At 42.5% G+C, this 27,397-nt stretch overlaps 1 protein-coding gene across 6 annotated transcripts in view; it reads left to right on the top strand.

Annotated features, from left to right (window-relative positions):
- Positions 1–27,397, top strand: part of RUNX2 (RUNX family transcription factor 2) — a 223,512-nt gene that overhangs the window by 94,033 nt on the left and 102,082 nt on the right. For 2 of the 6 annotated variants that reach the window (XM_059400342.1, XM_059400339.1), the window contains 2 exons: positions 21,031–21,096; positions 22,630–26,987. The exons of 3 other annotated variants lie outside the window; for them this stretch is intronic. In XM_059400342.1, the coding sequence (XP_059256325.1) occupies positions 21,031–21,096; positions 22,630–23,108 (545 nt within the window). In that variant the 3' untranslated portion in view covers positions 23,109–26,987. Of the gene's footprint in view, positions 1–21,030; positions 21,097–22,629; positions 26,988–27,397 lie in introns of those variants that run through there. One more of the 6 variants, XM_059400340.1, reaches the window with a different exon arrangement.

Raw genomic sequence — 27,397 nt, 5'->3', positions numbered from 1 at the left:
TGACAAAGTCTTACCTTCTCCAGACTGGATTTCTCCTGTTCTTCCACTCTTCCCCGCCCTTGCGGTATGATAGGGGTTTCCTGTTACTGTCCAGGTCTGTGGTTTCTGGGCACATCAGGCTTTGTCAGTGTCCCACTTCATGCCTGGCACCCAGAACCAAATTTCCTTACTCTTGGCCTCTGTTAGCCTAGGCTAACTTGGCCTTCATGCTTTGGCGACCATGCTACACTCTGTCCCCTCATGTTTGCCATTTTCCGGCAAGCCGCATTACTCCCTCTCTTTTCTTTCTTTCTTTTTTTTTTTTTTTTTAACTTTTACAGTTATTTGTTCAGATCCAATAGGATAATTTACAGTTATTCCTGTTTGGTTTTTATCTTATTTAATTCAAGTAATAGTTCCTGCCTGTCAAGAATTTTTTTATTTTAATCACTTCATCCAATGTAGTAGTAGCCTCTTGGCATTCCTTCCTACCTAGGATGTCTTTCTTCAGTTGAGTTCAGTCATCTCAAGTCAGCTCAGCAAATCCTTTGTACATAATAGTAACATGCTTAGGCAGCCAACAAACAAAAAACAAAATCAAAGACATCATCTGAACCTTCAGGAAGCTTTCAGTCTTATTTAGGAGCTGACACATGCAAATAGGACCTAGTGACACCGTGACGCCGGCTCAGGTAGAAACCCGAATGCGCAAAAAATGCTCAGGATGTTAGTGGAAGGTTACTTCTTTGCCCCAGTGCCCAAGCAACTTAAAACCTTCTCTTTAGGAAATTAAAAAAAAGAAAAATCACTTCTACTCTACTAGATTATACTTTTACTCTGAGTACTAAAATGTCAATTACGTTTTCAGTTGGAAAAAAAAAATTCCACTTGTTGGCCTGTGTGGTTGCTTAAGACAGGACAAGAACATAGAGAAAATCTTGTCTTTTCCCAGCTAGATTGAAAGTTCCCTTAGGTCAAGGACATGGCCTGCTAAGTACGCTTTGAGGTCTCTCTGTGAGTCCTTATTTTATGCTCTGTGTGTAGATGCTCATGGAAGTACCTGCCCAATGCAGAAAGGTTTGTCCAATAGTGTTGCATGCTTTCAGATCCCTTATGCTGTATCTGTTGCTAGGAATTGCTAATAAATCTAGAAGTGGGGCTGGAGGAGACCAATGACAATTGTCATTTACTTTAATGTTTTATTTCATAGGCACAAATACGGTCCTAGTGTGTGTTTATATGATAGAATTTTTTACTTTCTCTTTTGAAGTCAAGCAACACTGTTAACTCTATTCCATTACATATTCATATGCACATATGTATGTACTCACCTGTTCACTATACTTAGGATGAATATACATATAAATATTCTTGACAGGTTTATTATTTGTCATGATAGTAAGTATCAGCCAAGCTTCTACTTGAACTTTTTTCTGGAAAAATAGGAACCATTGAAACTCTTCATGTCTTTGTATTATTTTGTTACTTCAATGAGCATTGATTTCTCAGGAAATATTAAGTGATCACTGCTGCTAGAAAGAGGGAAGGAGACACTGCATGATTATTTTAAGTTTGTTTTTAGATTTGTTAACATGTAGAAATAGTTATAAGGGGAAACTTAAAAAGGTATAGTTGAAAGAAGTAATTAAACAAATAAAAAACTTCCATATAACTAAAATCCATATGATAAAATGCAAATGACAGCCCTTTAATTTGAATTATTCAAAGTCATTTTTGGACAATATTTTATTTCGAACAGTTCAAAGCCCTTTCAGACTTCTTTTTTGTTTGTTTTCTTAAAAAATGACCACGAAGGCATATATTATTAAATTGGGTGAGAATTTGAGAGACTTGGTTTGAGACAAATCTAGGACCCCATTTGACTACACTACCATCTAATTTTTTTTTTTTTTTTTACGTGATGCTCCAGAAATTCACACATCTCAAATTCATGAGTCTCATAAATGAAATACTGCTCAGGCACCAGTGTCCTGAATATCTGAGAGGATTTCTTAAGCAGGAAGTCGTCACCTTTTTCAGAGAGATTTTGGCCTTAAGTGATAAACTTAGAAAAGCAGTCTAGCATGGTAAACTGGAATAAGACTGATGTTCCTATATCCAGAGTTCATCACTCTCTTGCTAATCAAAATGGTCACTGTTCCAGCTTTCTGTTGTAATTAGTAATAATGCTATAGTTAATGGAATAATAATAACAAATATAATGATGGTTATAAACACTCCACCCTGGGCCAAGGAGAGCAGTGACTCATGATAAATCAATAAACCCATTGATGTGGTCACCATAAATCCATACCTAATTAAGAAGAGCCCTTTATAAATAAAAACCGCCAAGGAAATAAAAACAGGCTTGGAAAAGAGGAAAAAGTCTGAGAATAGTGATGTGGTGTACTCATCATTAAAAAAGGAAAAAAACAAACCCAGAAGCTCGCCAACTACACCTGAGGAAAATGATACATTCTCAGTATTGCTTAAGGGTATAGTTGTGAGTTGACCTTAAAGATCCCCAAAAGGAAAGAGTTTGGCCCTCTGGACAGTTCACAGAGAAAGTTCAGGGTTTTGTGGGGTTGTTTTGTTTTGTTTTGTTTTTGACCTCAGAGTGGTCAGGTGTCACAGGTACAGTACCTTTGAAGAATTTGTTGGGTCTTGGTTTTTGGTCCACTCTGATGATCTCCGTCTTTTAACTGGTACATTTAGACCATTGACATTCAAAGTGGTTATTGATCTAGTTGGATTAATGTCTACCATATTTGTTACTTTTTTTTTTATTGCCCGTGTTCTTGATCTTCCATTTTTTTTTTTTTTTTTTGTCTTCCACTCTTTTTCTGCCTTTCATGGTTTTTGTTGAATGTTTCATATGGGTCCATTTTCCATCCATTCTTCAGTTATACTTCTCTTTCTACCCTCTTTTAATGGTGACCCCAAGTTTGCAATACACAGTTACCACTACTCCCAAGTCTACTTCAATAACACCGTAGCACTTCATGGATAGTGTAAGTACCTTATAACATATGCACAGCTGTGTGTACGTTTTATGTGGACATAACTTTTCAGTTTCTTTGAGTAAATGCCAAAGAGTGCAATTGCTGGATCACATGGTAAGAGTATATTTACTTTTGGGAGAAACTGCCAAACTGTTTTCCCAAAGTGGCTGTACCATGTTGCATTCCAACCAGCAGTGAATGCGAGTTCCTGTTGCTTTATGTGATCTCTGTGTACATTTATATTTAAAGTGGGTTTCCTGTATATAACATACAGTTGGGTCCTGTTTTCTAATCCATTTTAGCAATCTCTGTCCCAAATGGTGCATTTAGATCATTGATGTTCAAGTGATGATTGTTGGATTAACTAATATAGTTGTGTTGACCTTTGAAGGGTTATTAAAACCTCAGATGATCCGTTTAATTGAGCAAATGATTGAAGCTTTTAAATTGGGACATGCATCCCCAAAGGGGACTGAACATAATCCCGATAAAATAGCAGTTGCTCAATAAAATTGTATTGTGTTGGTTTATTAGAAAAGTGTTCCTTCCAAGGTCCAGGCATGCAGCATGGTGATTAACACTCCCAGCCTCCCTGGCAGTGTGTGGAAATAGCACTTGGCTGGGAATTGAGGAACCTGAGATCTATTTTTAGATGAGCCTCCGAGTTTTTGAGCAGCTTGCTTAACCTCTATGGGCCTTAGTTTCCTTATGTACAAAATAAGTTAGTTGGGCTAGATATTCCCCAAGGCCCATCATTCTGAATGTCTAGGATTCTGAAATAAGACCTGCATGGTTAGGTTTTCTCTCAGAAACATTTAGCAGTCAGCACATCAGAAATCTAAATACCACCACCCATAATAACAATAAAGGCTAATGTAGTATTTGACTTATGAACTGAATTCTTAGGAAGAACTACCATAGATGCTAAGAAAAGCTTTGTCTTGTGCCTCCATTGATTCTGATGAGGAGCAGTCTGGGATCAGGTTAATTACTGCCAAAGAACTATATATTCAGACCTTGACCCTTGACCATAACTGACTTCTGTTCAAGGTGAAGCCTTGTATATGTGCATGCGTGTCTGAGTCTGTAGACAGGTTTTGAAACCACAGCTTTATTAACATCAAAAAACTTTACTTTATTGATATTTTACATACTTTGCATGGTTTTATGTAACTTAACTATTTTACACTCTCTTTCCCTGAGAATGGTTATAATGAAGTGTAATTTATCTTACTAGAGAATCTTGTAAGTTAAAGATTATGAAAACAAAAGAATAGGTGAATTTTATTAATAATAGAATAAATGAGGTCAGAGGACCAGATTACCTATATTAAAGAAAGTATATATTTAGGGAAAATATTATTAGAATTATAACAAAGTTCCTTTTAGTGTGAAACATTGCTATCATAGTATTTTTTAAAGAGATTTTATTTATTTATTCGTCAGAGAGACTGAGAGTGAGCACAAGCAGGGGCAGAGGGAGAGGGAGAAGCAGACTCCCCGCTGAGCAGGGAGCCCGATGTGGGACTGGGTCCCAGGACCCGGATCATGACCTGAGCTGAAGGCAGGTGCTTCACCTACTGAACCACCCAGGAGGAGCTCATTGCAAATCATAGTATTTTATGAGTACATGATAAAAATCTTCATTAATACAAATTACTGTGGACATTAAATTTACTCATTTATTGAGACTGTTCTAGTCATTGGAGATACAGTGATGAGTAAGACAGAAAAACTCAGGGGGCTTTTTTCCCCTGACATGTGATATGGTGATTAAACACTTAGGCTTTGGAGCCAGACTCCCTGGGTTTAAATCCAGGCTTTTTTACTTACTTGCTGTGTGATCTTGGGAATATTACTGAGCTTGTCTGCACAGCAATTTCTTTTATCTGTGAAATGGGTTAATAATAATAATAATACCACCAACCTCAATAGGTGGTTATAAGAATGAAAGGATAAAGTATGTAAGGCTCTTAGAATAATGCCTAGTAATAAATGGTAGCGATTACTGGGGAAGGGCCGGCAAGTGAAAATGAGAAAGTATTATCTAGGGGAATGTACTGTGAAGAAAGCAAAATGGAGCAATGTTATGAGGAAGCTGAGCTCTACATTTACAAGAAGGAGTCAGCCCTGTGCTGCTCATTGCAGGCAGTGGGGAAGGCAGGTGCAAGCGCCCTGGGGTGGGAAGAAGAATGCCTGGTGGCTAGAGCTTCAGGTCCCCTGGAGCCTCTGCCTGTCAGGAGCCAAAGTTTGGGTTTGCTGGTCCTCACAGTGAGAAGCCATGGACAGATTTCAAGCAGGGTCCTGACATAAATGGATTTCTAATTCAGAAGGTCACTCTGGCTGTTCGAGGGTGAATTGTGGAAGAGGATGAGGGAGCAAGCGAGAGTGTGTCTGAGAGGACAGGGGCTCATGCTTGCCTGGAAGTCATGGGGATGGAGATGCATGGGACGGGAGTTGGATGTCAAAATGTCTTAGCAGTGCTTTCCCTCAGTTGTTAGTCTACTTGAAAAAGAATAATAGTACATCTTCTAAAATGTTAGTTAACCTTTGGACATTGTTTACACATCCCAGAGTGCAGCAGTAATTCAGGAATCGCTTGATTGATTGGGTGAATGTGGAACTAGCAACCTGGAAAATTCAGGCCGGAAATCCATTGTAAGAGCTGAAGTGCTCAGTTTGGTAGTTTTCATTGACACATTAATCTGATTATTTCCAGGAGCTCCCCTTCCTTGGCACCGCGCAAAGACAGATTTCAGGGCAGTGAAGCACAATGAGGAGATTAATTTGGGAGACTGACGCACATTGCGTGTTCTCCTCAGCCTCTTCAACTATTGGTGGCACAATTTTAGGTCTCTCGTAGCCTTTAGATACTCTAATTCTGTTTACTGCTTTTAAGCTGGGGTGACATGAACATGGCCACACTGGCGTGAGCTGCCTGACTCTGCATATGCTCACCCGGGGAAGAACGTCCAACAGCCCTGAGGTGAGGAGACCCCTGAGCAAGGGGTTAGCCTCAGGCTTGCATGCCTCTATTTTGCATTTGAGCCAAGTGAAGCTAGATGAGGCCCCGTTACTTGTCCTCTCTGTGAGTGGAGGAACCATCCAGAACAGCTTCATCCCAGAGGACTGAGAAATGGGGGCATATCTGAAATTGGAAAGAACTTAAATTGATAAGGGAGGAAGAACTTGTTCTAAGTCAGATTTCGTAAGCAGAAACTAAGGGTCAAGGAGGAAGTTTGAACAGCTGAGATGATTAGTCTAAGTGTGTAGTCAGCTATCACTGCTTTCTCAGGTTCTTTCCATACCCTGTACCTTAAAGAGACCCCCTCCACCACCTCCCCCCACCAACCTTCAGTTAGTGGCTCTTGAAATTAGCTTGAAGACTTTGTAAAGATACGAGTTGTTCTTAACATTTCCTATTTGAAAAGTAACAAAAGTCCTACTCTCCATGGGCAAAAGCTCCTCTTCTTTCTGGCATCCCAAGGTGCAGAAGTATGCATGCTACAAACCGGTATTAACCATTTTTAAAGAAAAGAAGGAAAACAGTAAAATCAGTATCTTGGGAGCAGTGACCTAATCTACTTAAAATTTTTTTGATGGATTTGTTTGGAGTTTTAGAAACCCAAAGGACTCAAAATGAGATACAATTCAAAGGGTATCATCCTCTCCTAGGATGGGAAAGGTAGAATGATTCCCAGGGCTCTAAAAACTTTACAGATTAGAACTCTGGGTAATGGGTTGGCTGTTTCTTGGGCTGTCAAACCTAGTTTTCTCCCTGGCTTTGTCCTTTAGAATAGAACAGTAATGGGGAATAGAAGTTAAAGAAACAATGTAAGGAGGAGACAAATCTAGATTGTTGAGGAGCAACAGGTAACACCACTCACAGGGGCGGGGCAGGGGGAAGTTACTTGTGAAAGTAGTAAAATCAAAGGACAGTGTGCTCTTCTAGGAAGAGGGGTATTTTCTTCCTAGGAGCCAGGAGTTCCAAATCTCAGTGGTACAAATGTGTGCAGTTAATTCCCTTCCTCTTCAGAGGAGGGATGGTCTTGATCATGCTCATCCTTAAGGCTTGCCTACTGTTACTTTTTCGCTGCCACACTGCAATATAATATTGAAAATCACCATAGAAGCAGTAACCAGATAAAAGTAGGACCTTAGGACTAGAAACCTGGGATCTACCATGCTCCCCTTCACCATGTTGCCTGATGCCTGAAAGAGAACAACTATTTCACCAAAGTGAACCCCGCCCAAGGGTCTGCCTGACAGCATTTTAATAAAAAATAACATCTCAAAATATATATATTAGAACTTCTAGTTAAATGCTTGAAACAGATATTTCTGAAAGTTTATAAAAATCCAATAAGCAGGACCACTGAGGGTATATAGAAGGCCCATTGGAGCCGTCCACCTTGAGGTAAAACTCTTCAGTGACCCACAGATGGGGCAGGTGAGCTTTAACACAAATAATAAACAGGCAAGTGTTGAGGGACATGGGATGAATGAAGAGATCAGTACAAATCAGCCCTGAGAGTTAGGACCGTGGATTCCCCCACAGCATCATGTGGGACATGAGGAGGCCCACAGCCTGGTGCAACTAGGTGACAGGTAGATTCCAGCCACTGGTCAGGCTGCTGTCTCAGAGGATGCTGACCTGGAGGCTGGGTCAGCCAGGAGATGGGAGACTCGGGCAGGTGCCAAGGGGCATGTGAAGAAAAACTGAGGGCAGTATCAGGAAGGAAGAAGCCTCCTCATGGGGAAGCTTGATTTCTTCTTCTGCTCTAATTTGGGAACTCCAGAGAGCAAGGAAGTTGAAAAGATTCAGGACACCCAGGTCATATGTGATGGTGGCTTTTCTGATGGCAGAAATGAAAGCTTCAGGATAAACAACACCATGTATTCCAGGACAAATCAGGTGCTGAGGAAAATGGGGAGAATTAAAGCAAAACTAAATCCAAAGGTGATGGTAAAAACTTAACATTAATAATAATAATATTTAGATAGTATTTTTTTTAAGTTTTATGTATTTTAGAGATGAGGGCATGAGTGGAGGGAAGGATGGAGGGAGAGGGAGAGAGAATCTCAAGCAGACTCTGCACTGAGTGTGGAGCCCAGCATGTGGCTTATTCCAATAAGCCTGAGATCATGACCTGAGTTGAGATCAAGAGTGGAACGCTTAACAGACTGAGCCACCCAGGCACCCCTAGAAGAATATTAAATGTACAGAAAGCACTCTCACAGATACTGTCTCATTTAATCTCCATGACAGCTCATTGGAGTGTAGGTACCACTATAGCCTCTATTCTGCCAGTAGGAAATTAGGGCTTGGAGACATTTAGAGACTTGGCCTAAGTCGCACAGTGAACGAGCAGGAGCGTCAACCCCCAACCCCGAGTCTTTTTGTTCCAAATGTGCTTTCCTCACTACACTTTGGTCATAGGGGTCTCCTCCTGTCAGAACCAGACTTTGCTACAGAGCCTGCTGGGTGGCATCCTTGGAGGGAGTGTTACCGCACTGGTCTTTCCAGGTGACACGTGGGGGACAGAACACCAGCAATCCTTAATAATAGCCAATGTTCATGCTTTATTAAGGTCAGAGTCCCCAAATAAAGTAAAAGTCACCGAGTTCCTGCCAGAAATAATAGTGGAAACAATCTATCTCCTCCTTTCATAAATCTGAATTTTATTCTAGAGATTAAAATTGTACATATTAATGAAAGCTTAGAACCTCAAAGTTCATATTTTTATATGTGGAACAGGGAAACTAAGGCTGCTGGAGTGAGGCATAACAGTACATCCTATCCTGCAAAAGTTGGAAAGGTTGGTGTAAAATTATTTATTGTAGCTTCAGCTAGTTTTGATCAATACCACTTAATTCGAGGAACCCAGAACAAGAAGGAAAGATAAATAGCTCACATTCTATTTCCCATTGAAAGTCTGAGCCTAGAGCTAATTTTAACCTTCTTTACTGCTCAATTTAATGGTAAAAAGCTTTCGTATAAGGTACGTTTCGTTCCCATTTTCTTTTGGCTTCTGTTCAAATGGTTATTAACAATAACATTTTTTCAGTTTGTGGAAAAATATTGTAGATTTTCTAATTGGCATTCATATCTGGAGAGAAAACCTGGGTATTTCATGCACAGTGCATATATGCCTCATTAAAAAAAAAAACTGTAATACTATTTTTTAATGAAGGTACACCTTTCATGGAGGAACAGTATTTCTAATAGAATTTTTAAAGAAATTTTTGGAATTCTCAAGGTTGACTCACATGTAATGGAATCAGATTTTTGAAGCTGGAAATCCATGGGGACGACTTAGTTAAATCCTGTCATTTTGCTGACAGGGAACAAGGGGGTCAGAGAGGGGAAGGGACTCCAGGTGGCTGTCCTGCTTGCTGGGGACAGCGCTGTGACCAGAACCTACATCCCTGGCTGATAGTCAACACTCTAGAATTGTTTTCTCCTGCTACATTTCCAGTAGGGTGCTGACATTTTTTCTGTTATTGCTGTACATGGCCCCTGTGATCTGAAGAAAAAGAAAAACGCTACCCTCAAATTATCTCCTCCTCCCTTGCTCTTCCTCTTTTATCCTAAAATTAAATCCTTATGAAGAAACGGAATAGATTTTGCCCTGGATGTGGACAGCACCGTCTCTTTTGACCAGTCATTGGCTGTTTTGGTCCACATCTGGACCAGCCTCAGTACACTGTATGCTAAGGCTGGGAAAAATAGGGCTGGGGTTTGGTGTGTGTCAGGCCGAGAACTTCCACTGTTTGAGGAGGAGCTCCCACTGGACTACTGTTTGTCCCACAGCACACCGCGCAGACCAGGCTGGCTTGCGCGCGCGCTCTCTCTGTCTCTCTTTTTTTTTTTGGTCATCAAAACAAGTAGCTCTTCTCAGACACCTCAATACATAATTAGGTGTGTCTGTTTACACTTGGGAGACAGAGGGCTTCATGTCCTAAAGCAATACAGGGGATCTGGGAGCAGCCACAAACAGATGTTGGAAATGTCCATTTGTGGTGAGTTTATTACTATAGCACCAGAAGTAAACACTGAGGATGAAACCCCTCTGAAGGGGTGGGTGTGTGGACTGAGAGGGGAGTGTTATCGAGCACAGGAGAAAGTGAAAGGAGGTCCTAGTTTTCTTTCTTTCTTTCTTTTTTCTTCCCCGATTTGCTCTAGTATTTGTTTATCTCCTACAATAAGGAAAAGTTCACTCTTTGGCTTTGGCTGTTTGAAGGCTTTTGCCAAATGCTTAACAATCTGTAGGGTTTGATTTCTCTCAAAAAAACCACTTTGAGAACAAGGCTCTATGTAACTAAGATGTGTTTGTTTTTGTTTAAATCACTCAGAAGAGAAATCATCTCTTGTCCATTGTTAAAAGAGAGGTTTCAATCAAAGGAAAATTCTACATATTCTAAAATATACAAACAGCTCTTTGAAACTGATGCCAAATCAAACTCTAAAAGGGACGTTTCTCTTGCAGAAGTTTTGAGTTAATTCCGTGTGCAAGGCTTGAGTGGAAAAACTCTGAGACAGTCAGAGGAATGAGTTACTGTAACACTGAATTTTGGATTCGGAAGTCCTATGAGGAGCATTGTCTGGGGATAGCGTGGAGACTTTTGGACATGGTTTTAGGCTAAACTCTAGAAACAAAGCAAAGAAATGATCTGTGAAGTGAATCAGTTTTTAAGTTAAAAAAAAGTCCGTAGTTTGTTTTCTGGTGTTACTGAATCTAAACCTCCAGCGTAAGGAGGCATGCCTGTCCTCACTTTATTAAAAAATCCAACTGAAATGTTCCCTTGTTGTTAAAGAAATGCCATCCTTTCCCCTATTAGGATTCCTATTAGGATGAAAAGTAGTAGATGTTAATAAGACAAGCTCAGTGGGGAAAAGAAGCACAAATTAGGAGACCCAACAACTTCATTTTGGTTCTGCCGCTAATTGACTTCGTGAAATGATTCATTGTTTCTTTGATGGAACTTCGTGATCAGTTGGTATCCATGACGCCTATCTCACAGGACCATTTTGTGAAGGTAAAACCAGATGTACATAAAAGCAGGGACAACTCAAAAGCGGTGTGTGAATTTGAGACATTATTTCTTTTTTATTTATTTTGAGGGTAAGTGTTGATGTGGCACAAGATACTTTGCTTGGGCTGAAAAAAAGTGAGAAAAAGCTTTCATTTTTAGGATAAGGGAGACAACCGGGGAGTAAGGTCTAGAACAACAGCTGCACCCCAAAACTGGTGGTCAGAGTAGAGTTGCGGGTCTGGAATTAACATAAGCCCTTGAGGTCCTGGTAAGCATAGTGATGGTAGTTCAGGAAAAGCAATTGACTGAAAATGGGCAGGCAGAAATCAGAAAGCAGACACAAACCCCACAGTCAGAGAACTGGTCACTGTCTCTTCCTCCCCCAACCCCCACACTTAAACATTTTCTGTGTGTCACTCTGAGAAGAGCCACAGTGACTTAAAGATAAGTTGGACAGAGCCTGTTCTCAAGGAATTTATAGGCAGTGAGAAGGTAATGGTAGGACTGCTGTGTGCACCCAAGGAGAGACAGAAATGGAGAACTGAGTGCAGAAGGAGAGGTCCTTGTGGGCTAAAGCAAGAACATGAGCATAATCTTGGAAGCAGAAGTGGATTGTGAGGTAGACTTTATTTTTTTATTTTTCAAAGAATTTTTATTTATTTATTTGACACAGAACACAAGCAGAGGGAGCAGCAGATAGAGGGAGAGGGAGAAGCAGACTCCCTACTGAGCATGGAGCCCGATGTGGGGCTTGATCCCAGAACCCTGGGATCATAACCTGAGCCAAAGGCAGTCGCTTAACCAACTGAGCCACCCAGGCACCCCTGTGAGGTAGACTTTAAAGACTGCTTAGAATTCCAAGGGACTGAGATTGGGGTGGGGGGGGGTAATCATGTAAACCAGGGCAGGAAGTGACAGTGGAGCGTAGGGAGTACAATAAATGGAAGAGGGTCTGGATTGGATTGTGAGTTGGTGAAGTGCATTGAGAGACAGGACCGGAAAGGTAAGTTGGGACAAGACTGTCATTGCAGCAGATGTTTGTCGTGTGTCTACAGAGATCTAGAAATGTATACATACTTAAGTAAAAAGCATGACATGAAGTCCCAGAACATGTAGGCAACAATGAACAAGAAAATCCTGAGGACCCAGTAAGCTGCACAAGACAAGGATTCAGGAACCTAGATAAGCCGTGTGGGCAGAAGTTTCAACACACACACAAAAATAGGTCTTGATTCTAAGGCAACCTTCTGTCCTGACCAGGAAGCCCCTTATATTTTTCTCCCAGGGCAGGAACCATGCCACAGCATGAGCAGCCCAGGCCTGGCTCTGGGAAGCAGGTCAGCGTGTACATCTGACTCTCAAGGGAAAGATGGCAAACATAGGCTGGGTCCTGGCAGGCTACAGCTGGAGGCTCGAGCCTGTGGCTTTGATCCTAATATTAATATGGATGGTGTTAGGTCTGTCATAGCTGTACGCCTTGTAGCTGACACAGACTGAATAGTACTGTGGTGGTCTGGTTCAAGTTCTGGTTCAATTTGAGGCCTTGGGTGGTTTGAGTCAGGTCCCTTAAGGTCCAGGATGGCCTCAGGGCTGTCGGAACACACCAGGGTGCTAAGTCTTTAGAGGGGAATGATATTTGAAAAAGCTGAGCTCCCTCACTTTTGAGTGGCTCTGCTGCCTGGAGCTGACTCTTCCTTCCCCTGGGCCTCTCGTGCTCTGTGCCAGACTTGGAGGCAGAGTCTGAGACTGGATTGGTGCTGGACTGAAAGGAGCAGAGCTCTTCCTATTTTAGGAGGTGGAGGATTGAAGCTCAAGCTGAAAGCACAGTGTGTGCATCATGGGCTGGTGGAATGTGGCCTCTGTGGTGCTGATCTGCTGTGCTTTTTTACAGAATAGTTCAGTTGGGACTGGAGCTGGGTGTTAGGCGAGGTAAATGGGGACTTTGGGGATAATGATTCATGTTGAGACCCAATCTTTTCTAGTTTGGACCCAATCTTTTCCGTTTTCTTTTTCTCTGGCTCCACTAGTTTAAGTGGTACTGGTAGGAAGGGATTTCCTTTCGAGATGGAGACATTTGCTACTGGCTGTGTCCTTTTGCCAGGTTACACTTACAAGGGCGTTATCCAAAGAGAGAACCTGACGAATAGAAAACAAGATTTCTTAGAACATTAGTGGCAAAGACTACATGAGAATCTGGGGGCTGAGTCACGCGTGGCAAATTGGTGGCATGTATTAGCCTCCCCATTTCGCACTGCGTGCCCATCTCTACCCCCATCCCTGTCCCCGTCCTCATCATCCCTGTCTCTATCCCCATCCCTATCTCTGTCCCATCCCCATCCTCATCCCTATCCTCATCCCCATCCCTAGGGCTATCTTTGACCTTTGATCAGGCCTCTTTCCATCACTGCCCTTCAGGTGGGTATGGCCAGGTAGTTAGAATTGCCATGAAAATAACACTGATTCCCTGCTTGGAAGACAAGATGGGGTAGCTGAGCTCTACAGGTCTGGGGCCAGGTCCTGGCCACCCATAAATGGTCTTCAACTTTGAGGAAATCACTTCACTTCTCTGAACTTCAGTTGGTCATCACAGTGTAGGGTCAGTGACAAGTTCTACCTCACAGGGCCAGGGGAGGATTCAGTGCCATCACGCAGGTAGGAGTGTTTCAGCAGAGATCCTCTGCCAGTCAGAGTCATCCACTCTCAATTGTCTGGTTAGCCAGTCCTTCCTCTCAGGAGAACCGGCCACAGCATGGGATACCACGACTATTAAATCACGTATAGGATTCCTATGGTTGGAGCGGAGTGAAGACTGCTCTGGGAAGCAACAGCCAGTGCCGTTATCAGCCCATCATCAAGCAGCCTGGAGTCAGAGCGCTCCTACATGATGGCTTAGGCTTGCTACCAAACTCAAGAGAAGCTCTCCTCAAATGTTTCCACTGAAGTACCCCAAAGGGCAGAGGAAACTCCAGGGTTCCTTCATGGCTCCTGCTCTCCCCAACCTATTGACATAACCCCAAACAACCCCAGCTCCTGCAAGGGGAGCACTTTCAGGTTTCTCATTTTATCTTAAAACTCATGTGAATTTTACTCCATACTATGCCTGTTTTTTTTTTGTTTCAATACAAAAATAATGTTTTAACTTAATAATACTCAGTTATAGGTCCCTCTTTAAAAACCCTCCCCCATTTGTTCCTTTCTTGTATTTCATGCCCTCCTATCAGCCAGGCTTTGGTGTCTAATATAGAACATCTCAACCAGTTCATAAATTTCTGCTTTTAATATAGTCTGAGTTACCACTCGCGCAGGCCACAGGAAAATACCAGGCCGTACCCTCTGCATTCAGGCTTTTTTTAAAAAAAGATTTACTTAGTAACAATTTATCATTTAGTTGCAATTTTTAAAATAATCTTAATTGGCCACATATGTTATCAAATAAGAGCGGGTCTTGGAGCCTCCGCCTCCCTCCGCATCCTTCTCGGCCCCCCCCCTTGCCCCGTTTGCGCATGCGCACTGCCTCCTGCCCGCTGGAGAATGAATTCGGCCACTGGAGGCAGATACTATCACAGGAAAGCCTCCCCGTGATTGGAGATAAGATTACCGATACTGAAGCTGTTATTTTTAGGAGGGGAAGACTACTGCTTTTAAACCTCTTTCCCTCTTTTTCCTAGTGTGTCCTCTCTTAATTGTGGCTCCAGGTAGCCATAAGTCATTAGTGGTTTTTAATTTCTCTGAAACTGAAATAAGGTCTGAAAGGGTGGATTTGTCCTTTTTTCCCCTACTTTTCCCCCCCTTCCCCCCACCCTTTTTTTTTCTGGCTAATCGGAGGAACGCAACCACATCTGAAGCCACTTGGCTCATTATGAATTTCATGGAAACTGATTCTCTGAAAGTGTTTCCATATGTGTGTTCCCAATATATCCCATCCTCTCTAAATGGGAGCACAGACGTGTGCATGGGCTGGAAATGGCTTCAGGATGTGACAGAGCAGTCATATGACCGCCACGGCACTGTGGGTGGCCTCTTCTGAAAGACACGGTGTCCTGGGTGCTGGCCTCCTTCCTGTAGCGGATCTGGTTTCAAAGACTACCCACCCTTCCTAGCCTTTAAAAAGTTCTTAATCAAGGCCCAGCAAGAAGATCTCTCTCATTTTTCCTCCGTTTCTCTGCCCCCCCAACCCTCCGGTTCCTTCCTTCTCTCCTACTCTCCCTCCCTATGTGTGTGCATGTACACTCCCACATCTCCTACCGCTGGCCTCCTCTCCCCTCAAAAGAGGAAATATGTTATTCCAACAATATCCTCAAAATTTGGGTGGGTTTAGGGAATGGTTGAAGTTTCTGGAAACTGCCAGGTTGTTGTTTCTTTGTTTTTTTCCCTCTCTCTTTCCTTCAGCATAACATACTTTCTTAGCCTTGGGATCAGCTTGTCTTCCAGATTTTGTGAGCATGCAGTGGAAAAGTACAATTCATTACAACACGGAAAATAAATATTTATCCTGGATAGTTGAGGCACTTTTCCTCTCTTTTGCAAAACTATGGAGTTTGCTAGTCTGACCTTTCATTATCTTAAAAAATTTGGTTTCACATTCTCCTTTTTTCTGGTTTCTTCTCCATCGGTATGATCTACTACACTTCTTCCACATAGGGTATATTTTTCCAATTATTATCTAATGAAATTACAAGTAAAACTAATTTAGAGATAGATACTGGGTCATTTTAGTGTGGGGACAAATTCAGGGAAATTGAGAAAATTGATGGAAAAATCCTTTAAAACCTCAGTTTGGAAAATGCAAAGTACTCTTCTGCATATAGTCTAAAATTGATTTTTGGATAGTATTTACATAGCATTTCTTCTTCTGTCCTATTTGCTGTTTGAGACTATGTTAGTCGTTCATCTGTGAGGCACATTTTTTGGAAGTACCCATTTTAGCATCATACTGTGTAGGTATAAGAATACATGGTTCTTATCCTTAATTTACTCTTCTTCAGCTGGAAAATGAAAACATTTCTCTAAAAACAATGATAAATACCTTAAAATGCACGGAGCAAAATTTATGTGCAAAAAAAGTTCAGGAGGTATATGATTAAAAAAAGATGATGAGACTTTGTATCCTGGGAAGTTTTAATGTATGGGTGAGCTTTAAAGATGGTGCCTGCCCAGACTTGGTCTGGCAGAGAGAAGAGTGGGGGGCCATGAGTCTGGGGAGAGCATGAGCAAAGCGCCTATGAGGGTCCTGAGTGTATGTCCTGCTGTGAAGAGGACAGTTCATACTGAGGAGCAGTGGGACATGATCTTGGAAAAGTAGAACAGATGACTCTGAAAATATGCCAGTAGCCTCCTCCTCATTTCTTCCCCTCCATGGCCGAGGTGTCCCATCATGCTTTGTGAAAGGTGGCTGACCTTTGCCTGGTTGTCAGGCTCTGCCACCTGTTTGGCCTGAGAAGGTGATGTGTAAGCAGGAGGTTTCTCCCTGTCCCTGTGCATTTCCACAGAATACAGATTTAAGACCCCTCGAGACCGATCCTCCCCATTTTCCCACTGGCAGGCCGAGTCAGAGCTGCAGAGCCAGAAGAACCTCCTCAGATTTACCTTGTGTCTAGGCTTCTGTTTCTTCATCTATAAAAGTCACCTCTGATTCTTGATGCCTCTCACGTACTTGCTCTGTCTACTGGTCCAGAAATTCAGACAGAGTGTGAGTTTTACCCTCTGTCACCTTTCTACCTACTCCACATAAATACCACCACCTCGGTGACAGCAGGTGCCCTGGGGTCCTGCGGCAGAAGAGTGGGCTTGCTCCCCTCCCTCAGGTCCCGTATTTGTGGCCTGGCCCTCTTGTTCCCTCATCTCCTCTCCGCATGGCACTCGGCAGGGACTGGTACCTGGATTCTGGCTCTGATGGTACTGGGAACGACACCAGCGGACAGGCAGCAGTATCTGTTCACTACTGGGGATGGACTGTCCAAAACGTGAGGTCCAGTGATGTCATGACACTCAGGAAGAGCTTCGACCACTCTTTAAAGAGAGTTTTATAAGGATGGATTCTTCAGAGTCATATTGGGATGCTGTTGGTCTGATATCAGTATTGCTTCAATGCTTTTTATATCTGTTTTTTTAACTTGTCAGAAATGTATTAACTATCTTACAGAGTTCCTGACTCCCAGACTGATTTACTTATTCACTCATTATCACCATCCATCCATATACATACCCTAAAAAGCAAAAACCAAAACACTTAAGCTCCTGGAGTATAGAAGCAATAGGAGAGGAAAAGAAATCATGACCTTTACACCCAGTGCTTTATAGCTGGGAGAGAATAGGCTAAGAAACAGTTAATAATTCAGTAAAGTAGCAACTCTTAAGGTCCCAAAAGAGAGATATGGGAAGGAACTGCTCTTGACACCAGAGGGAAAAAAGGAATTATAGAATAGAGCAGGTGGGGCAGGGCAGCCAAAAAACATTGTCGAAGGGGAAGAAGATTCTTCAAGAAAGCAGCTCTGTGGCGAGTTGAGGACTATACATTTCCAGAGGAGGAATGCCACGAAGGGGTCAATAAAAAGTTCTTGGGCTTTATTCGAGATTTGTCGAAGCAATAACTCCTACCATTTAAAAGGCCCCAATGAAGCTTTGAAGTTAACACCTCATTGCGGGGAAGCATGATGGCTTTTCATTCTGTACACGGATGCCTTCGTGTTACAGAGGAGAGCAAGGGACGCTGCCTGTGCCAGTTCGGTTCCCCTGGCTTCAGGGCCCCTCTTCCTTTCCTGTGCCTGACCTGTCGCCTCTGCTGGGGTGCGTCAGTTCTGCTTCAGGGAGGGGACGATGGGCGTGCCCAGTGTCTCCCAGCTGACAGTCCCAAATGACAAGTGCCTTGTCTGTTACTGTTCCCAGACTCCTCTGTTTTCTTTCATTCTAGAGATCGCCTTGCCCATTCTCAACCAACCCTGATTTACTGAGGATCTAGTGAGTGAGAAGGTGTATATCAGAGTGCTAGGTAAAGGCCTAGAAATGTCCAGTAGTATTGTGATTAAGCACTGAGGGGGAGACAAACAAGGATTAGACAAATCCTGCCCTCAGCAGCCCACTGTTGAGTGAGGAGTCAAGGATGAGCCAAGGTCACTGGCATTAGAAAGCAATGTGTGAAAGATGCTGGCGGGGGATCGCAGGCCACGGGACCCAAAGATGAGGGATTCTCTTTTATTCCCCCTTGTCTTTTTGGTTTTACTCCTTCCACTATGCTTTCTGCTTGCCCTGATGACCCAGGAAACCCCAGTGGGTAAAGAGAGGCAATTTCCTTGTTCCCTGTAGATCTTGAGAAGGCTGGGGAAGAGGCAAGACTTTTTAGAAATTTTTAATATTGATTTTATTTCTATTTGAGCTTCCTGTGCATTTTATTAATATAGTCTCCTCATGTATATTAGGTCTTGCTGCTACTGTGTTAACAAGAAAGGTTCTTGCAACTCTCTATGAGAGCTGCATTCCTTCACAGGCTATCTGACCGTGGCCAGAGGTGCAGATAGCAGAGCGGGAATGAAACACGTCTGTAGGAAACCAGCAGGTCCTACGGGAATCAAACCCTTGACCTCGGTCTCATTCACATGATGCCACAAGCAACTGAACTAATTGCCCACGATTTAGCAGATTAGCTCCAACAAGGCCTCAAAGAGCTGTCAGGATATCCCAAAGATAGTAATGCTCCCGGGGGTAACACAGAGGCTCCAGAGAGCCTATGGAAATACTCAGGTACAGTTAGATTTTCAAGGCAAGAAATGCATGGACCTGTGATTGTGACAACCACATTCCTTACGGGTAAATAAGATTGCAAAGAGGTCATGACTCTGCATCTTTCAGGCTGCATGATCTGTAGTGTACACAGATCCCCTTCTCCGGATCTCAGCTTGCCTGTTTGTTAATGGGTTAGCTTAGAATTAATTATCCAAGCAGTAGGTGAGGAATTTGGACATTTCCATCAGATATCCCAAGCAGCAGAGGAGGGTAAATGGGTGCTATAGGGAATCTGGAGGACATAGTCTAAAACTTAGTAAGTACAAAAGTTTGTTCAAGTCTCTTTTAGTTTGTTTACCTAAAAATTCACCCAAGTGTTCTATTCCATACATATCCTATTACTGTCCATATGCCCTGTCTCCAAGCCGAGTAAAACCAGCCCGTTGGGAAGATGCCCCATGTTTATCTTGGGCTTCAAGTAACTCCTGGCAGTACTGGCTTTATTTAATCAGCCAGTTGGGAGGCAGGAGTTTTAAACTGGCTCGGGGGAGCTCTGTGCGACGAGGCACCTCCCTGGGGCAGTTACTGAGTTTTGTTTTCACATTTATAAAGTTAGATTGAGGTGTTAGCACTTTTAGAACTCTCCAGGCTTTTATCTGTGACCCCTCAATAAGTAGATAATACATTTTCTTTACCATTTTTGATATTAATATCCAGGTCTTTTTTTTTTTTTTTTTTAAGTTTGTTGTAGTTGTATTGAGGCTAACTAGCATAGTTCAGTAGAAGTAGTAGAAGAAGAAGTAGAAGATCATCTATAAGTACACCTGAGTTCACGTAAAAAGCAGAGATTAAAATTATGGATGCCACCTTATTCAGGGAAAGGAAATTTATTTATATTATTTGCTTCTGCAAAAATGATTATAAACTAAAGATTAGGAAGGGCTTTATGTTTTTCTTTTTAGAATTCCGTCTCCTCACCTTAGGTTATTACATAAGGGATCTCCTGTGAAACTGTAACGAGTTGTTAATGTCTCTCCATGCAGAACACACTGCAGTATGTTTCAGAAACATTTCTTGGTAACACAACATGATTAAGGGAATTCCAGAAAATCCCATTTTTTTGTTAGTTATAAAAATGACTGTATAATCCCTTTAAAGTCCACATTAGCTGTCTTTGCCCAGAAGGAGTTAATCCTCAAGACATTACAGTCTCAAATGACTCAAAGTCATTGGTCCACATTCTGTCAGCCTAGCAGAAATTTGTTGCATTGTTTTCTATAAACCACAACCAGAGCTCATTAATTGAAAAATGAATGTCAATTTCCATTAGCTGGCATCTATAAACCAGAAAGGTACAGTGATCCTGGCATGTGATGGGTAATAAAAACATCAGCAAAATGTCTCAGGTAAAATAGAGAAGGTGAGGGAGTAGAGGAATAAATTCAAAACCATATTGGAGTTTACTGGCAGGGCCCCACATCAAGGGTTTTAATGAGGCTTCTGCATCAAAATAAGGGAAACCACATGGAATGTTAATTATGACTGCAGCATATTTTAAGTACAGATACCCACGAGAAGCATTTCTTTTCTTTTCTTTTCTTTTTTAACATGGACAAGCCTGTCTGTGTGAGCTTCGTGCTTCTGTGGGGGGCAAACGGTGGTGTTTTCAGTGTGACTTCTTTCTGTTTGCGATTGTCCACATTATTCTGGTTTCTCTCACAAGAGCCGAACATTGAACTTAATCTGTACAGAAGTGGCCTGCCTAGAACAATTAGCGGCGCCAGCACTAGTTCACCTAGCTGCTCTGCAAGGCAAAGGCCGGCCGAGGAACATCTGGGGCCCTCACGTCCTGCGTGTGGCTCCTTCCGCAGAGGGCACCAGCACGGGGCTCCAGAGACCCTACGCCTGCTCCCGTTTGCCCTCTGTCAGAATCACTCGGCCCACATCTGAACCCTGGAGCCGGTTAAAATTTTGCATCCGGGAGGGGTGAGGTAGAGACCGGTGGAAGATAGAAGACTTTGTAGAGAGCAGAGAGTAAACTGCCCCAGAGTGTGTGAGTTTTGGTGCGTCATCTTGAAAGTGTTTGCTTCTGGTATCCGAAGCTGCTCACTAGCTCTTTACCCTCTGCTTAGGGGCCTGCAGATTCTGGGAAAGCACTCAGGATGGGTGGGAACTTCTCTGCCTCCCCCTGCCCCTCAGACTGTTGCTTCTCCTCCTATCCCGGAGTTCCCGGTGGTGATAGAGGGGTTAGAGCTGGAAGGGAACTTAGAGTTCATCCCCCCTCATTTTACAGATGATGACACTGCCACCTCTGACTTCTGCCTCTGGCCTTCCACTCTCAGTAAGAAGAGCCAGGCAGGTGAGACTTGTTATTAACAATTGCTGGGTCGGGCTGGGTGGGGCCGGCTGATTGGTACTGTCCGATTTTTGAGAACAACTTTTTTTTAAACTATGTATGGCTTTTTAAATTGTCGCTTTTGATGACAAACGCACATCCTGGCCCTTACAAAGATCCCAGGCAGTGTGCATTTTAACAAAGATCCACAACTCTTAGTCAGCACCTTTAAGGAAAACCATTAGGATCATTTCTTTAATAAACACTGTAGCATCCAAGAACAAGAGTTCAGTAAAAACGGGACTGAGGATGTACCTCCTGACGGAGGCCTTGATGGAGCACTAAGTGCTTTCCCTTACGGATGAAAACTGTAGGAAAAGCAAACACGGCAGACGCAAAGACTTGGAAGGTTTTAGATGTGACAAAATCTTAAGATCGCTGGGATCATAAAAGGCCTTGTCCTAATTCTGTCAATTTTTGAAAATCATAACCCAGTCTTTAAAGATCACCACTCTTAAGTTTTTAGGCATTTCAGAACACTGATTTCCACATGAAGTGCTTTATGACTATGGTTTTATAAGTTTAAGCACCAGAAATAGCTACAAAGGAGCCACACTGTTGGCTTTAGAAGTTAAGGGACTTTACATTTTAGAGCAAAACAAGCTTTGCCTCCAGGTACCACTTGGAGTTAGCCTGAAGCTAATTCTATAGGATGTGGCACAGGGGCCTGGTGAATGGATGCTGAGGGAGGCAGCATCTTCCTTGTCCGCCTGCCAGGCATGGAGCCTCTCACAAAAGAGGCTGTTGGCACCTGGCCTAAATAAGCCCTAGGTCACCCATCAAGGCTCGAGATGCAACCTACTTATTTAGTTTATGACCCTCAGGAGAATTTCTAAGGGCTAGACTCTTCCCCTTTGCCTCCAGAAAAATAAGATAGTTCCAGAATACATTGAAATCTGGTATGATTTTTTTGGCATTCATTACTAAGATGACGAATAAAATAAAGACTATAGGTGATTTTAAGAACTGAAGAGAAGTGATAGGAACATGTTAGGGTTTCTTTTTGGAGTTCCTTCATTGACGAAGGGGCCCTGCCAAGAGTACCAATAGCAAAACTGATCTTTGGGATTTCTTTATATTGGGTGGAGAAAAAGAAACTTGTCCTACTTAGTAAAAACATCCCTTTCAAATACCTGAGGTGCAACGAGAAACAAAAAGAGAGGAAAAAAAAATCAATGAGGATTCAGTCTTAAGTCTGGTGAGTGAATCTATGTGTTGGGTTGGTTTACACATAAGACCTAGCACACATTGGAGTTTTAAAAACCCTTTGGGGTTCTCTGGGGGGTGGGTGAAGGACTTAAGTACTGTCAAGTGAAAAAACAGAACAAAACAAAACTGTGTAGTGACCAGTGCATTTGAAGGTCTATTTGTGACTTGTTGTTCCTTTTTGGGAAGCTAAAGGTTTTTTTGTTTTTGTTTTTTTCTTGTAAAAATTCTCTCATTATTTTAATTGATATTTACAGATTTTTTCCCCCCATCTTCTGTTATAATTTTTAGGTGCTTCAGAACTGGGCCCTTTTTCAGACCCCAGGCAGTTCCCAAGCATTTCATCCCTCACTGAGAGCCGCTTCTCCAACCCACGAATGCACTATCCAGCCACCTTTACTTACACCCCGCCAGTCACCTCAGGCATGTCCCTCGGTATGTCCGCCACCACCCACTACCACACCTACCTGCCACCACCCTACCCCGGCTCTTCCCAAAGCCAGAGTGGACCCTTCCAGACCAGCAGCACTCCATATCTCTACTATGGCACTTCGTCAGGATCCTATCAGTTCCCCATGGTGCCGGGGGGAGATCGGTCTCCTTCCAGAATGCTTCCACCATGCACCACCACCTCGAATGGCAGCACGCTATTAAATCCAAATTTGCCTAACCAGAATGATGGTGTTGACGCTGATGGAAGCCACAGCAGTTCCCCAACTGTTTTGAATTCTAGTGGCAGAATGGATGAATCTGTTTGGCGACCATATTGAAATTTCCTCAGCAGTGGCCCAGCGGTATCTGGGAGCTGCATCCCAAACGTATCAATATATACATATATAGAGAGAGTGCATATATATGTATATCAATGAGCTATCTACAAAGTGCCTATTTTTTTGAAGATTTTTCATTCCCTCACTCAGTCATGATCTTCCAACCATAAGAGGGTACAGATACTGAGAAGCAAAAGGCCCGAGAGACACCATCCTATCTAGGTTCCAGGTTGTTTTCTACTTAAGATGTACTTTTACAAACCAAGGAAAAAGGTATTTTTTTGTTGTGTTGTTGTTTGGCCTGTTACCACAAATCATCTGTTCCTATGGCAAGTCAGAGAGGCGGACTCCAGGTTCAGGAGGAAGAAGAGCAAAGCCACTTCCTCTCTGTGCTTTGATACCACACACCCTCGTGGTGACGGCTATGTCTGGACCCGTGCACTCTGCAGACCAGCTTCCAAAACCGGTCGAGGTGCACATCGGGCAAAGATGCACAAAGGTGCACAAAGGGCAAAGAGGGAGAATGGATGATTCCATCACAGTACCATCCATTCTGAGTCACTGTCCCAAACTTTGCTTTCAGACTTGCCGTGAGTTCTCATCTGAACTGTTTGGTTCAGTTTTTGTTCTTTTTTTTTTTTTTTTCTTTCATACTTTAAGAAAGTGACTTCAAAAAAATACTGATTGGAATAGATGATTTCATTTTACTTTTTAATACTTTGTTTCCTTTTCCCATTTAACCAAAAAGAAATCCCAGCCCTCAACACCACCCCTGCCCCATCCCTGCACCTTTCTCCTTTTATGCAAAACTCAAAATGGCAATACCTTATTATAGCCATAATGGTATAGATAGTGTTTGCGTTTGGCTGTGTGTTGTTTTCTTTTTTTTTTTTAAATTATGAATATGTGTAAAATCTGAGGTAACTTGCTAACGTGAATGGTCATATAACTTTAAAGATATATTTATAATTATTTAATGACATTTGGACCCTTGAAACTTTTCTTAGTGTACTGATACATTGACTTCGGTCTCTAAAAGTGCTCTTTATTAAATAACAAATTTCTTCAGTGGGCTAGAGCCATATCTGAAATATTGCTAAGCAATTTCAGTTCATCCAGGCACAATGTGATTTTCAAAAATACGTCCATCTCCAAATATTTTAGATGTAGCTTGTTTTTTGTGATGTATGAAGGAAATGTTATGCTTCGTTCTTTCAGACCTTGAATTGCCTCTAACCCAGCTTTGCCTTCTAAAGCAATAATTAGGGATTGAAAAACCAACTCTTAGCCCTGTATCACTCATGTTGCCCTTTATTAGCATGAAATGCTGGAGTGATGTGGTTTCCCAGTTTCTTTTGAATAATGGTGACTCTTGTCATATTAAAAAGACAAGCACAAGTGAATCATTGAACTGCAGAAAAATGTTCTGTGGTTTCCTAGTAAAAGCAAAACTCTAAATTGCCAGGCTTCATAGTAAAGACACAGCTTAAAGCCACCCATGTAGCTTAAGGACTGATCATGATACACATAGCCAGTAAAGCCAAATTGCACCAGGGATTCTTAACTAACCCGCCTTACCAAACAGTAAGTAAGGAGAACCCAGATCTGCCTCACCTAAGGCCCCATTGGCAGCTCTCTACGGAATCTGCATTTAAAGGAGCAGATTTAGCCATTGTCTCATGGGAGCCATGTCATCTGAAGGAGTTGGAGACTTCCAGCAGATAGCTGAGCTGAGTTAATGTAGGGCCTTGGGGACCCATATCAAACCCCTTGGGGGTCAAAGGAAGGCAAGGCCATGTGGAGTTTGGTGTCTACTACTGTGTATGAATTTGAGCAGAAGCCCTCCTGAAGGATGCACTTTGGCCACTCCTGGTGACCACCTGGCAAATTCTCAGCGTGAATCCTTATTCCAAGCCAGGATCACTCCATGACACCACTGGGCAAATCCCTGCTGGCTCCCTCTCAGGTCCGGGGGACCCCTTTGTTTCAGTTCTGTGCCCCCACTGAGCAGAACCCCAGCCTCTGGGGACCCTTTCTCTGTAGTCATTCCCAGGCCCGCTTCATGGGCCGTCAAGCCTGGTGGGACGGTGTGTGTGTTGTGGGGGCATCTGGCCCTGTGCTACTGGGTGGGGGCCTCCCTTGCGACCACCCCAACTCCTCCTAACAAAAATCGAGGGCAAAACAAAACAAAACAATACAAAACACTGCCTTCTAAAGGTTGTATACCAAGTATGCTTAGATAAATAAGCCACTTTTCTATTACTTAACTAAGATGGAAGTAGTAACTGATACTATTTATTGTTTGTGTGTGGTAGCTTGAAGCACGCCACTGTCCATTTATTTGTTAAGTGTAAAATATGTGTGTTTGTTTCAGCAGCACTTAAAAAAGCCAGTGTCTGGTTACACATTTCAATTTTAATTAATTGACATAAAAATGTTACCGCCAGTGCCAGCTGTACCCTATTTAATAAAAAAGGTACTATATTTGTACATTATTTTTTAATGTTAAAAGGGCTTTTTTAAGTTTACAGTACACATACTAAGTGACTTTAGGGATGCTTTTGTGTTGAAATGTTATTATAGTGGCTGCAGGCAGCAACCCAGAAACACTTTAAAAAGTTTTTTTTTTTTTTCCTTGGGAAAAATTCAAGCACTTCTTCCTTCCACCCTCACTCCAACCACTCCAAAGGGGTAAGTCACATTTCTTGGATTGAATTCTGCCCTTTTTCAGCCTGGGGGTTAAATATTCCCTCCTCCTCCTCTTTTTTTTTTTTTTTTTTTAACCGAACCCTTAATTTGCACTGGGTCATGTATATGATCTGTGATTTCAAGACCAAAGCAAAGCCCGACTATTCCTCCTACCACGGAACTGCGTACTAGCCAACACTCTGTATTTCCTTCAGGTTCAAAGAGCACGGTTCTCTTTGTAGCACAGACGTTGCTGGAGTTTTCGGCGTGACCAGCTCAGCCGCTTTCTGTCTTATTTTAGTTGTCTCACAAAGTGTGACCAGTGTCAGGGTTCCAGAACATACCACAGTGTTGATTTTAGATGAGTGAAATGACTTCCAGCCTGGAACTGAGAGACTCGACCAATGAACTACGGTTTGCTCTTCAGACAGTCTCACTAACCCCACCCTGCCCCCGGGGCCTTTTAAAAATGAGCAGAGAAATCCACACCTGTTAGGGACCATCTATTGCAAACCCAGAGGGGAGGAGATGTGTGTGCTCCTTAAGAGTTCCCTTCATTCCCAGGAAAGGGACTGACTCAGAGTCTAGGTTAATACATGGAAACACAAAGCATGAGTGAAGACAATAACGACTTCTATGACATTCGAAAGAACAATCATAAATAAAATAAAGAGGACTCTGGCAAACCTTGAATTTGTTGTTCTTCAAAAGAGAATGCATTTAAAAAATATTTTCTGTGTGAGAATTTTTTAGATGTTTGTTTACTTCATGTTTACAAATAACTGTTTGCTTTTTAATGCAGTACTTTGAAATATATCAGCCAAAACCATAATTTACAGTAATTTCTTAGGTATTCTGAATAAAATTCCATTTTTTTTTTTTTTGGATATGCTTTACCATTCTTAGATTTCTGTGGAACAAAAAAATGTTTGTAGCATTTTGTGTAAATACAAGCTTTTCATTTTTATTTTTCCAATTGCTGTTGCCCAAGATCTGCTTTCCCTGCACATATTGTACAAATTCTGCTTTGTGCCACAGGCCATGATTGTGGATGAGTTTACTTTCAACTTCAAAGGGACTATTTGTATTGTATGTTGCAACTGTAAATGGAATTATTTGGCATTTTTCTCATGATTGTAATATTAATTTGAAGTTTGAATTTAATTTTCAATAAAATGGCTTTTTTGGTTTTGTTACGTGTGTACTTTGGGTCTTTTCTCAGCCGCGGTTTCTTCTCTAGTCTGACGCTTACTCCTGCCTACACCTGGGCCCTTCTTGGCCCTAGGACTTGCCAGGGCCAGAGGAGGGCGGGGTTCTCTGTGACTGGTGAGAGGTTAAAACATTTCGCTGAGTGCTGCCTTCTTGGTTCGTCCTACTCCTACAGAGGCGTGGGCAAAGGATCTAGCAGTGAACTCATTTCCTTGTCAGCCTGTGTCCGAAGGAGAGAGCGCCCTCCCCATCCTTGGGTAAAGCCCCTTTACTCTGACAAGGGACCAGACTGCATATAAAAGACAGTGGGCTCCGCAGTCCGAGGGTTCTAATCTCTGGGCAGTTGAGCAGGAGCCAGCAAGTGAATTTCTTCCTGGCTAGGGTCAGAGGAT

The sequence above is a fragment of the Mustela nigripes genome, chromosome 5 (assembly GCF_022355385.1).
Source record: "Mustela nigripes isolate SB6536 chromosome 5, MUSNIG.SB6536, whole genome shotgun sequence".
Taxonomy (NCBI): Eukaryota; Metazoa; Chordata; class Mammalia; order Carnivora; family Mustelidae; genus Mustela; species Mustela nigripes.
Note: the sequence above shows the minus strand (reverse complement) of the source record. Positions and strands in the feature narration are given on the sequence as shown.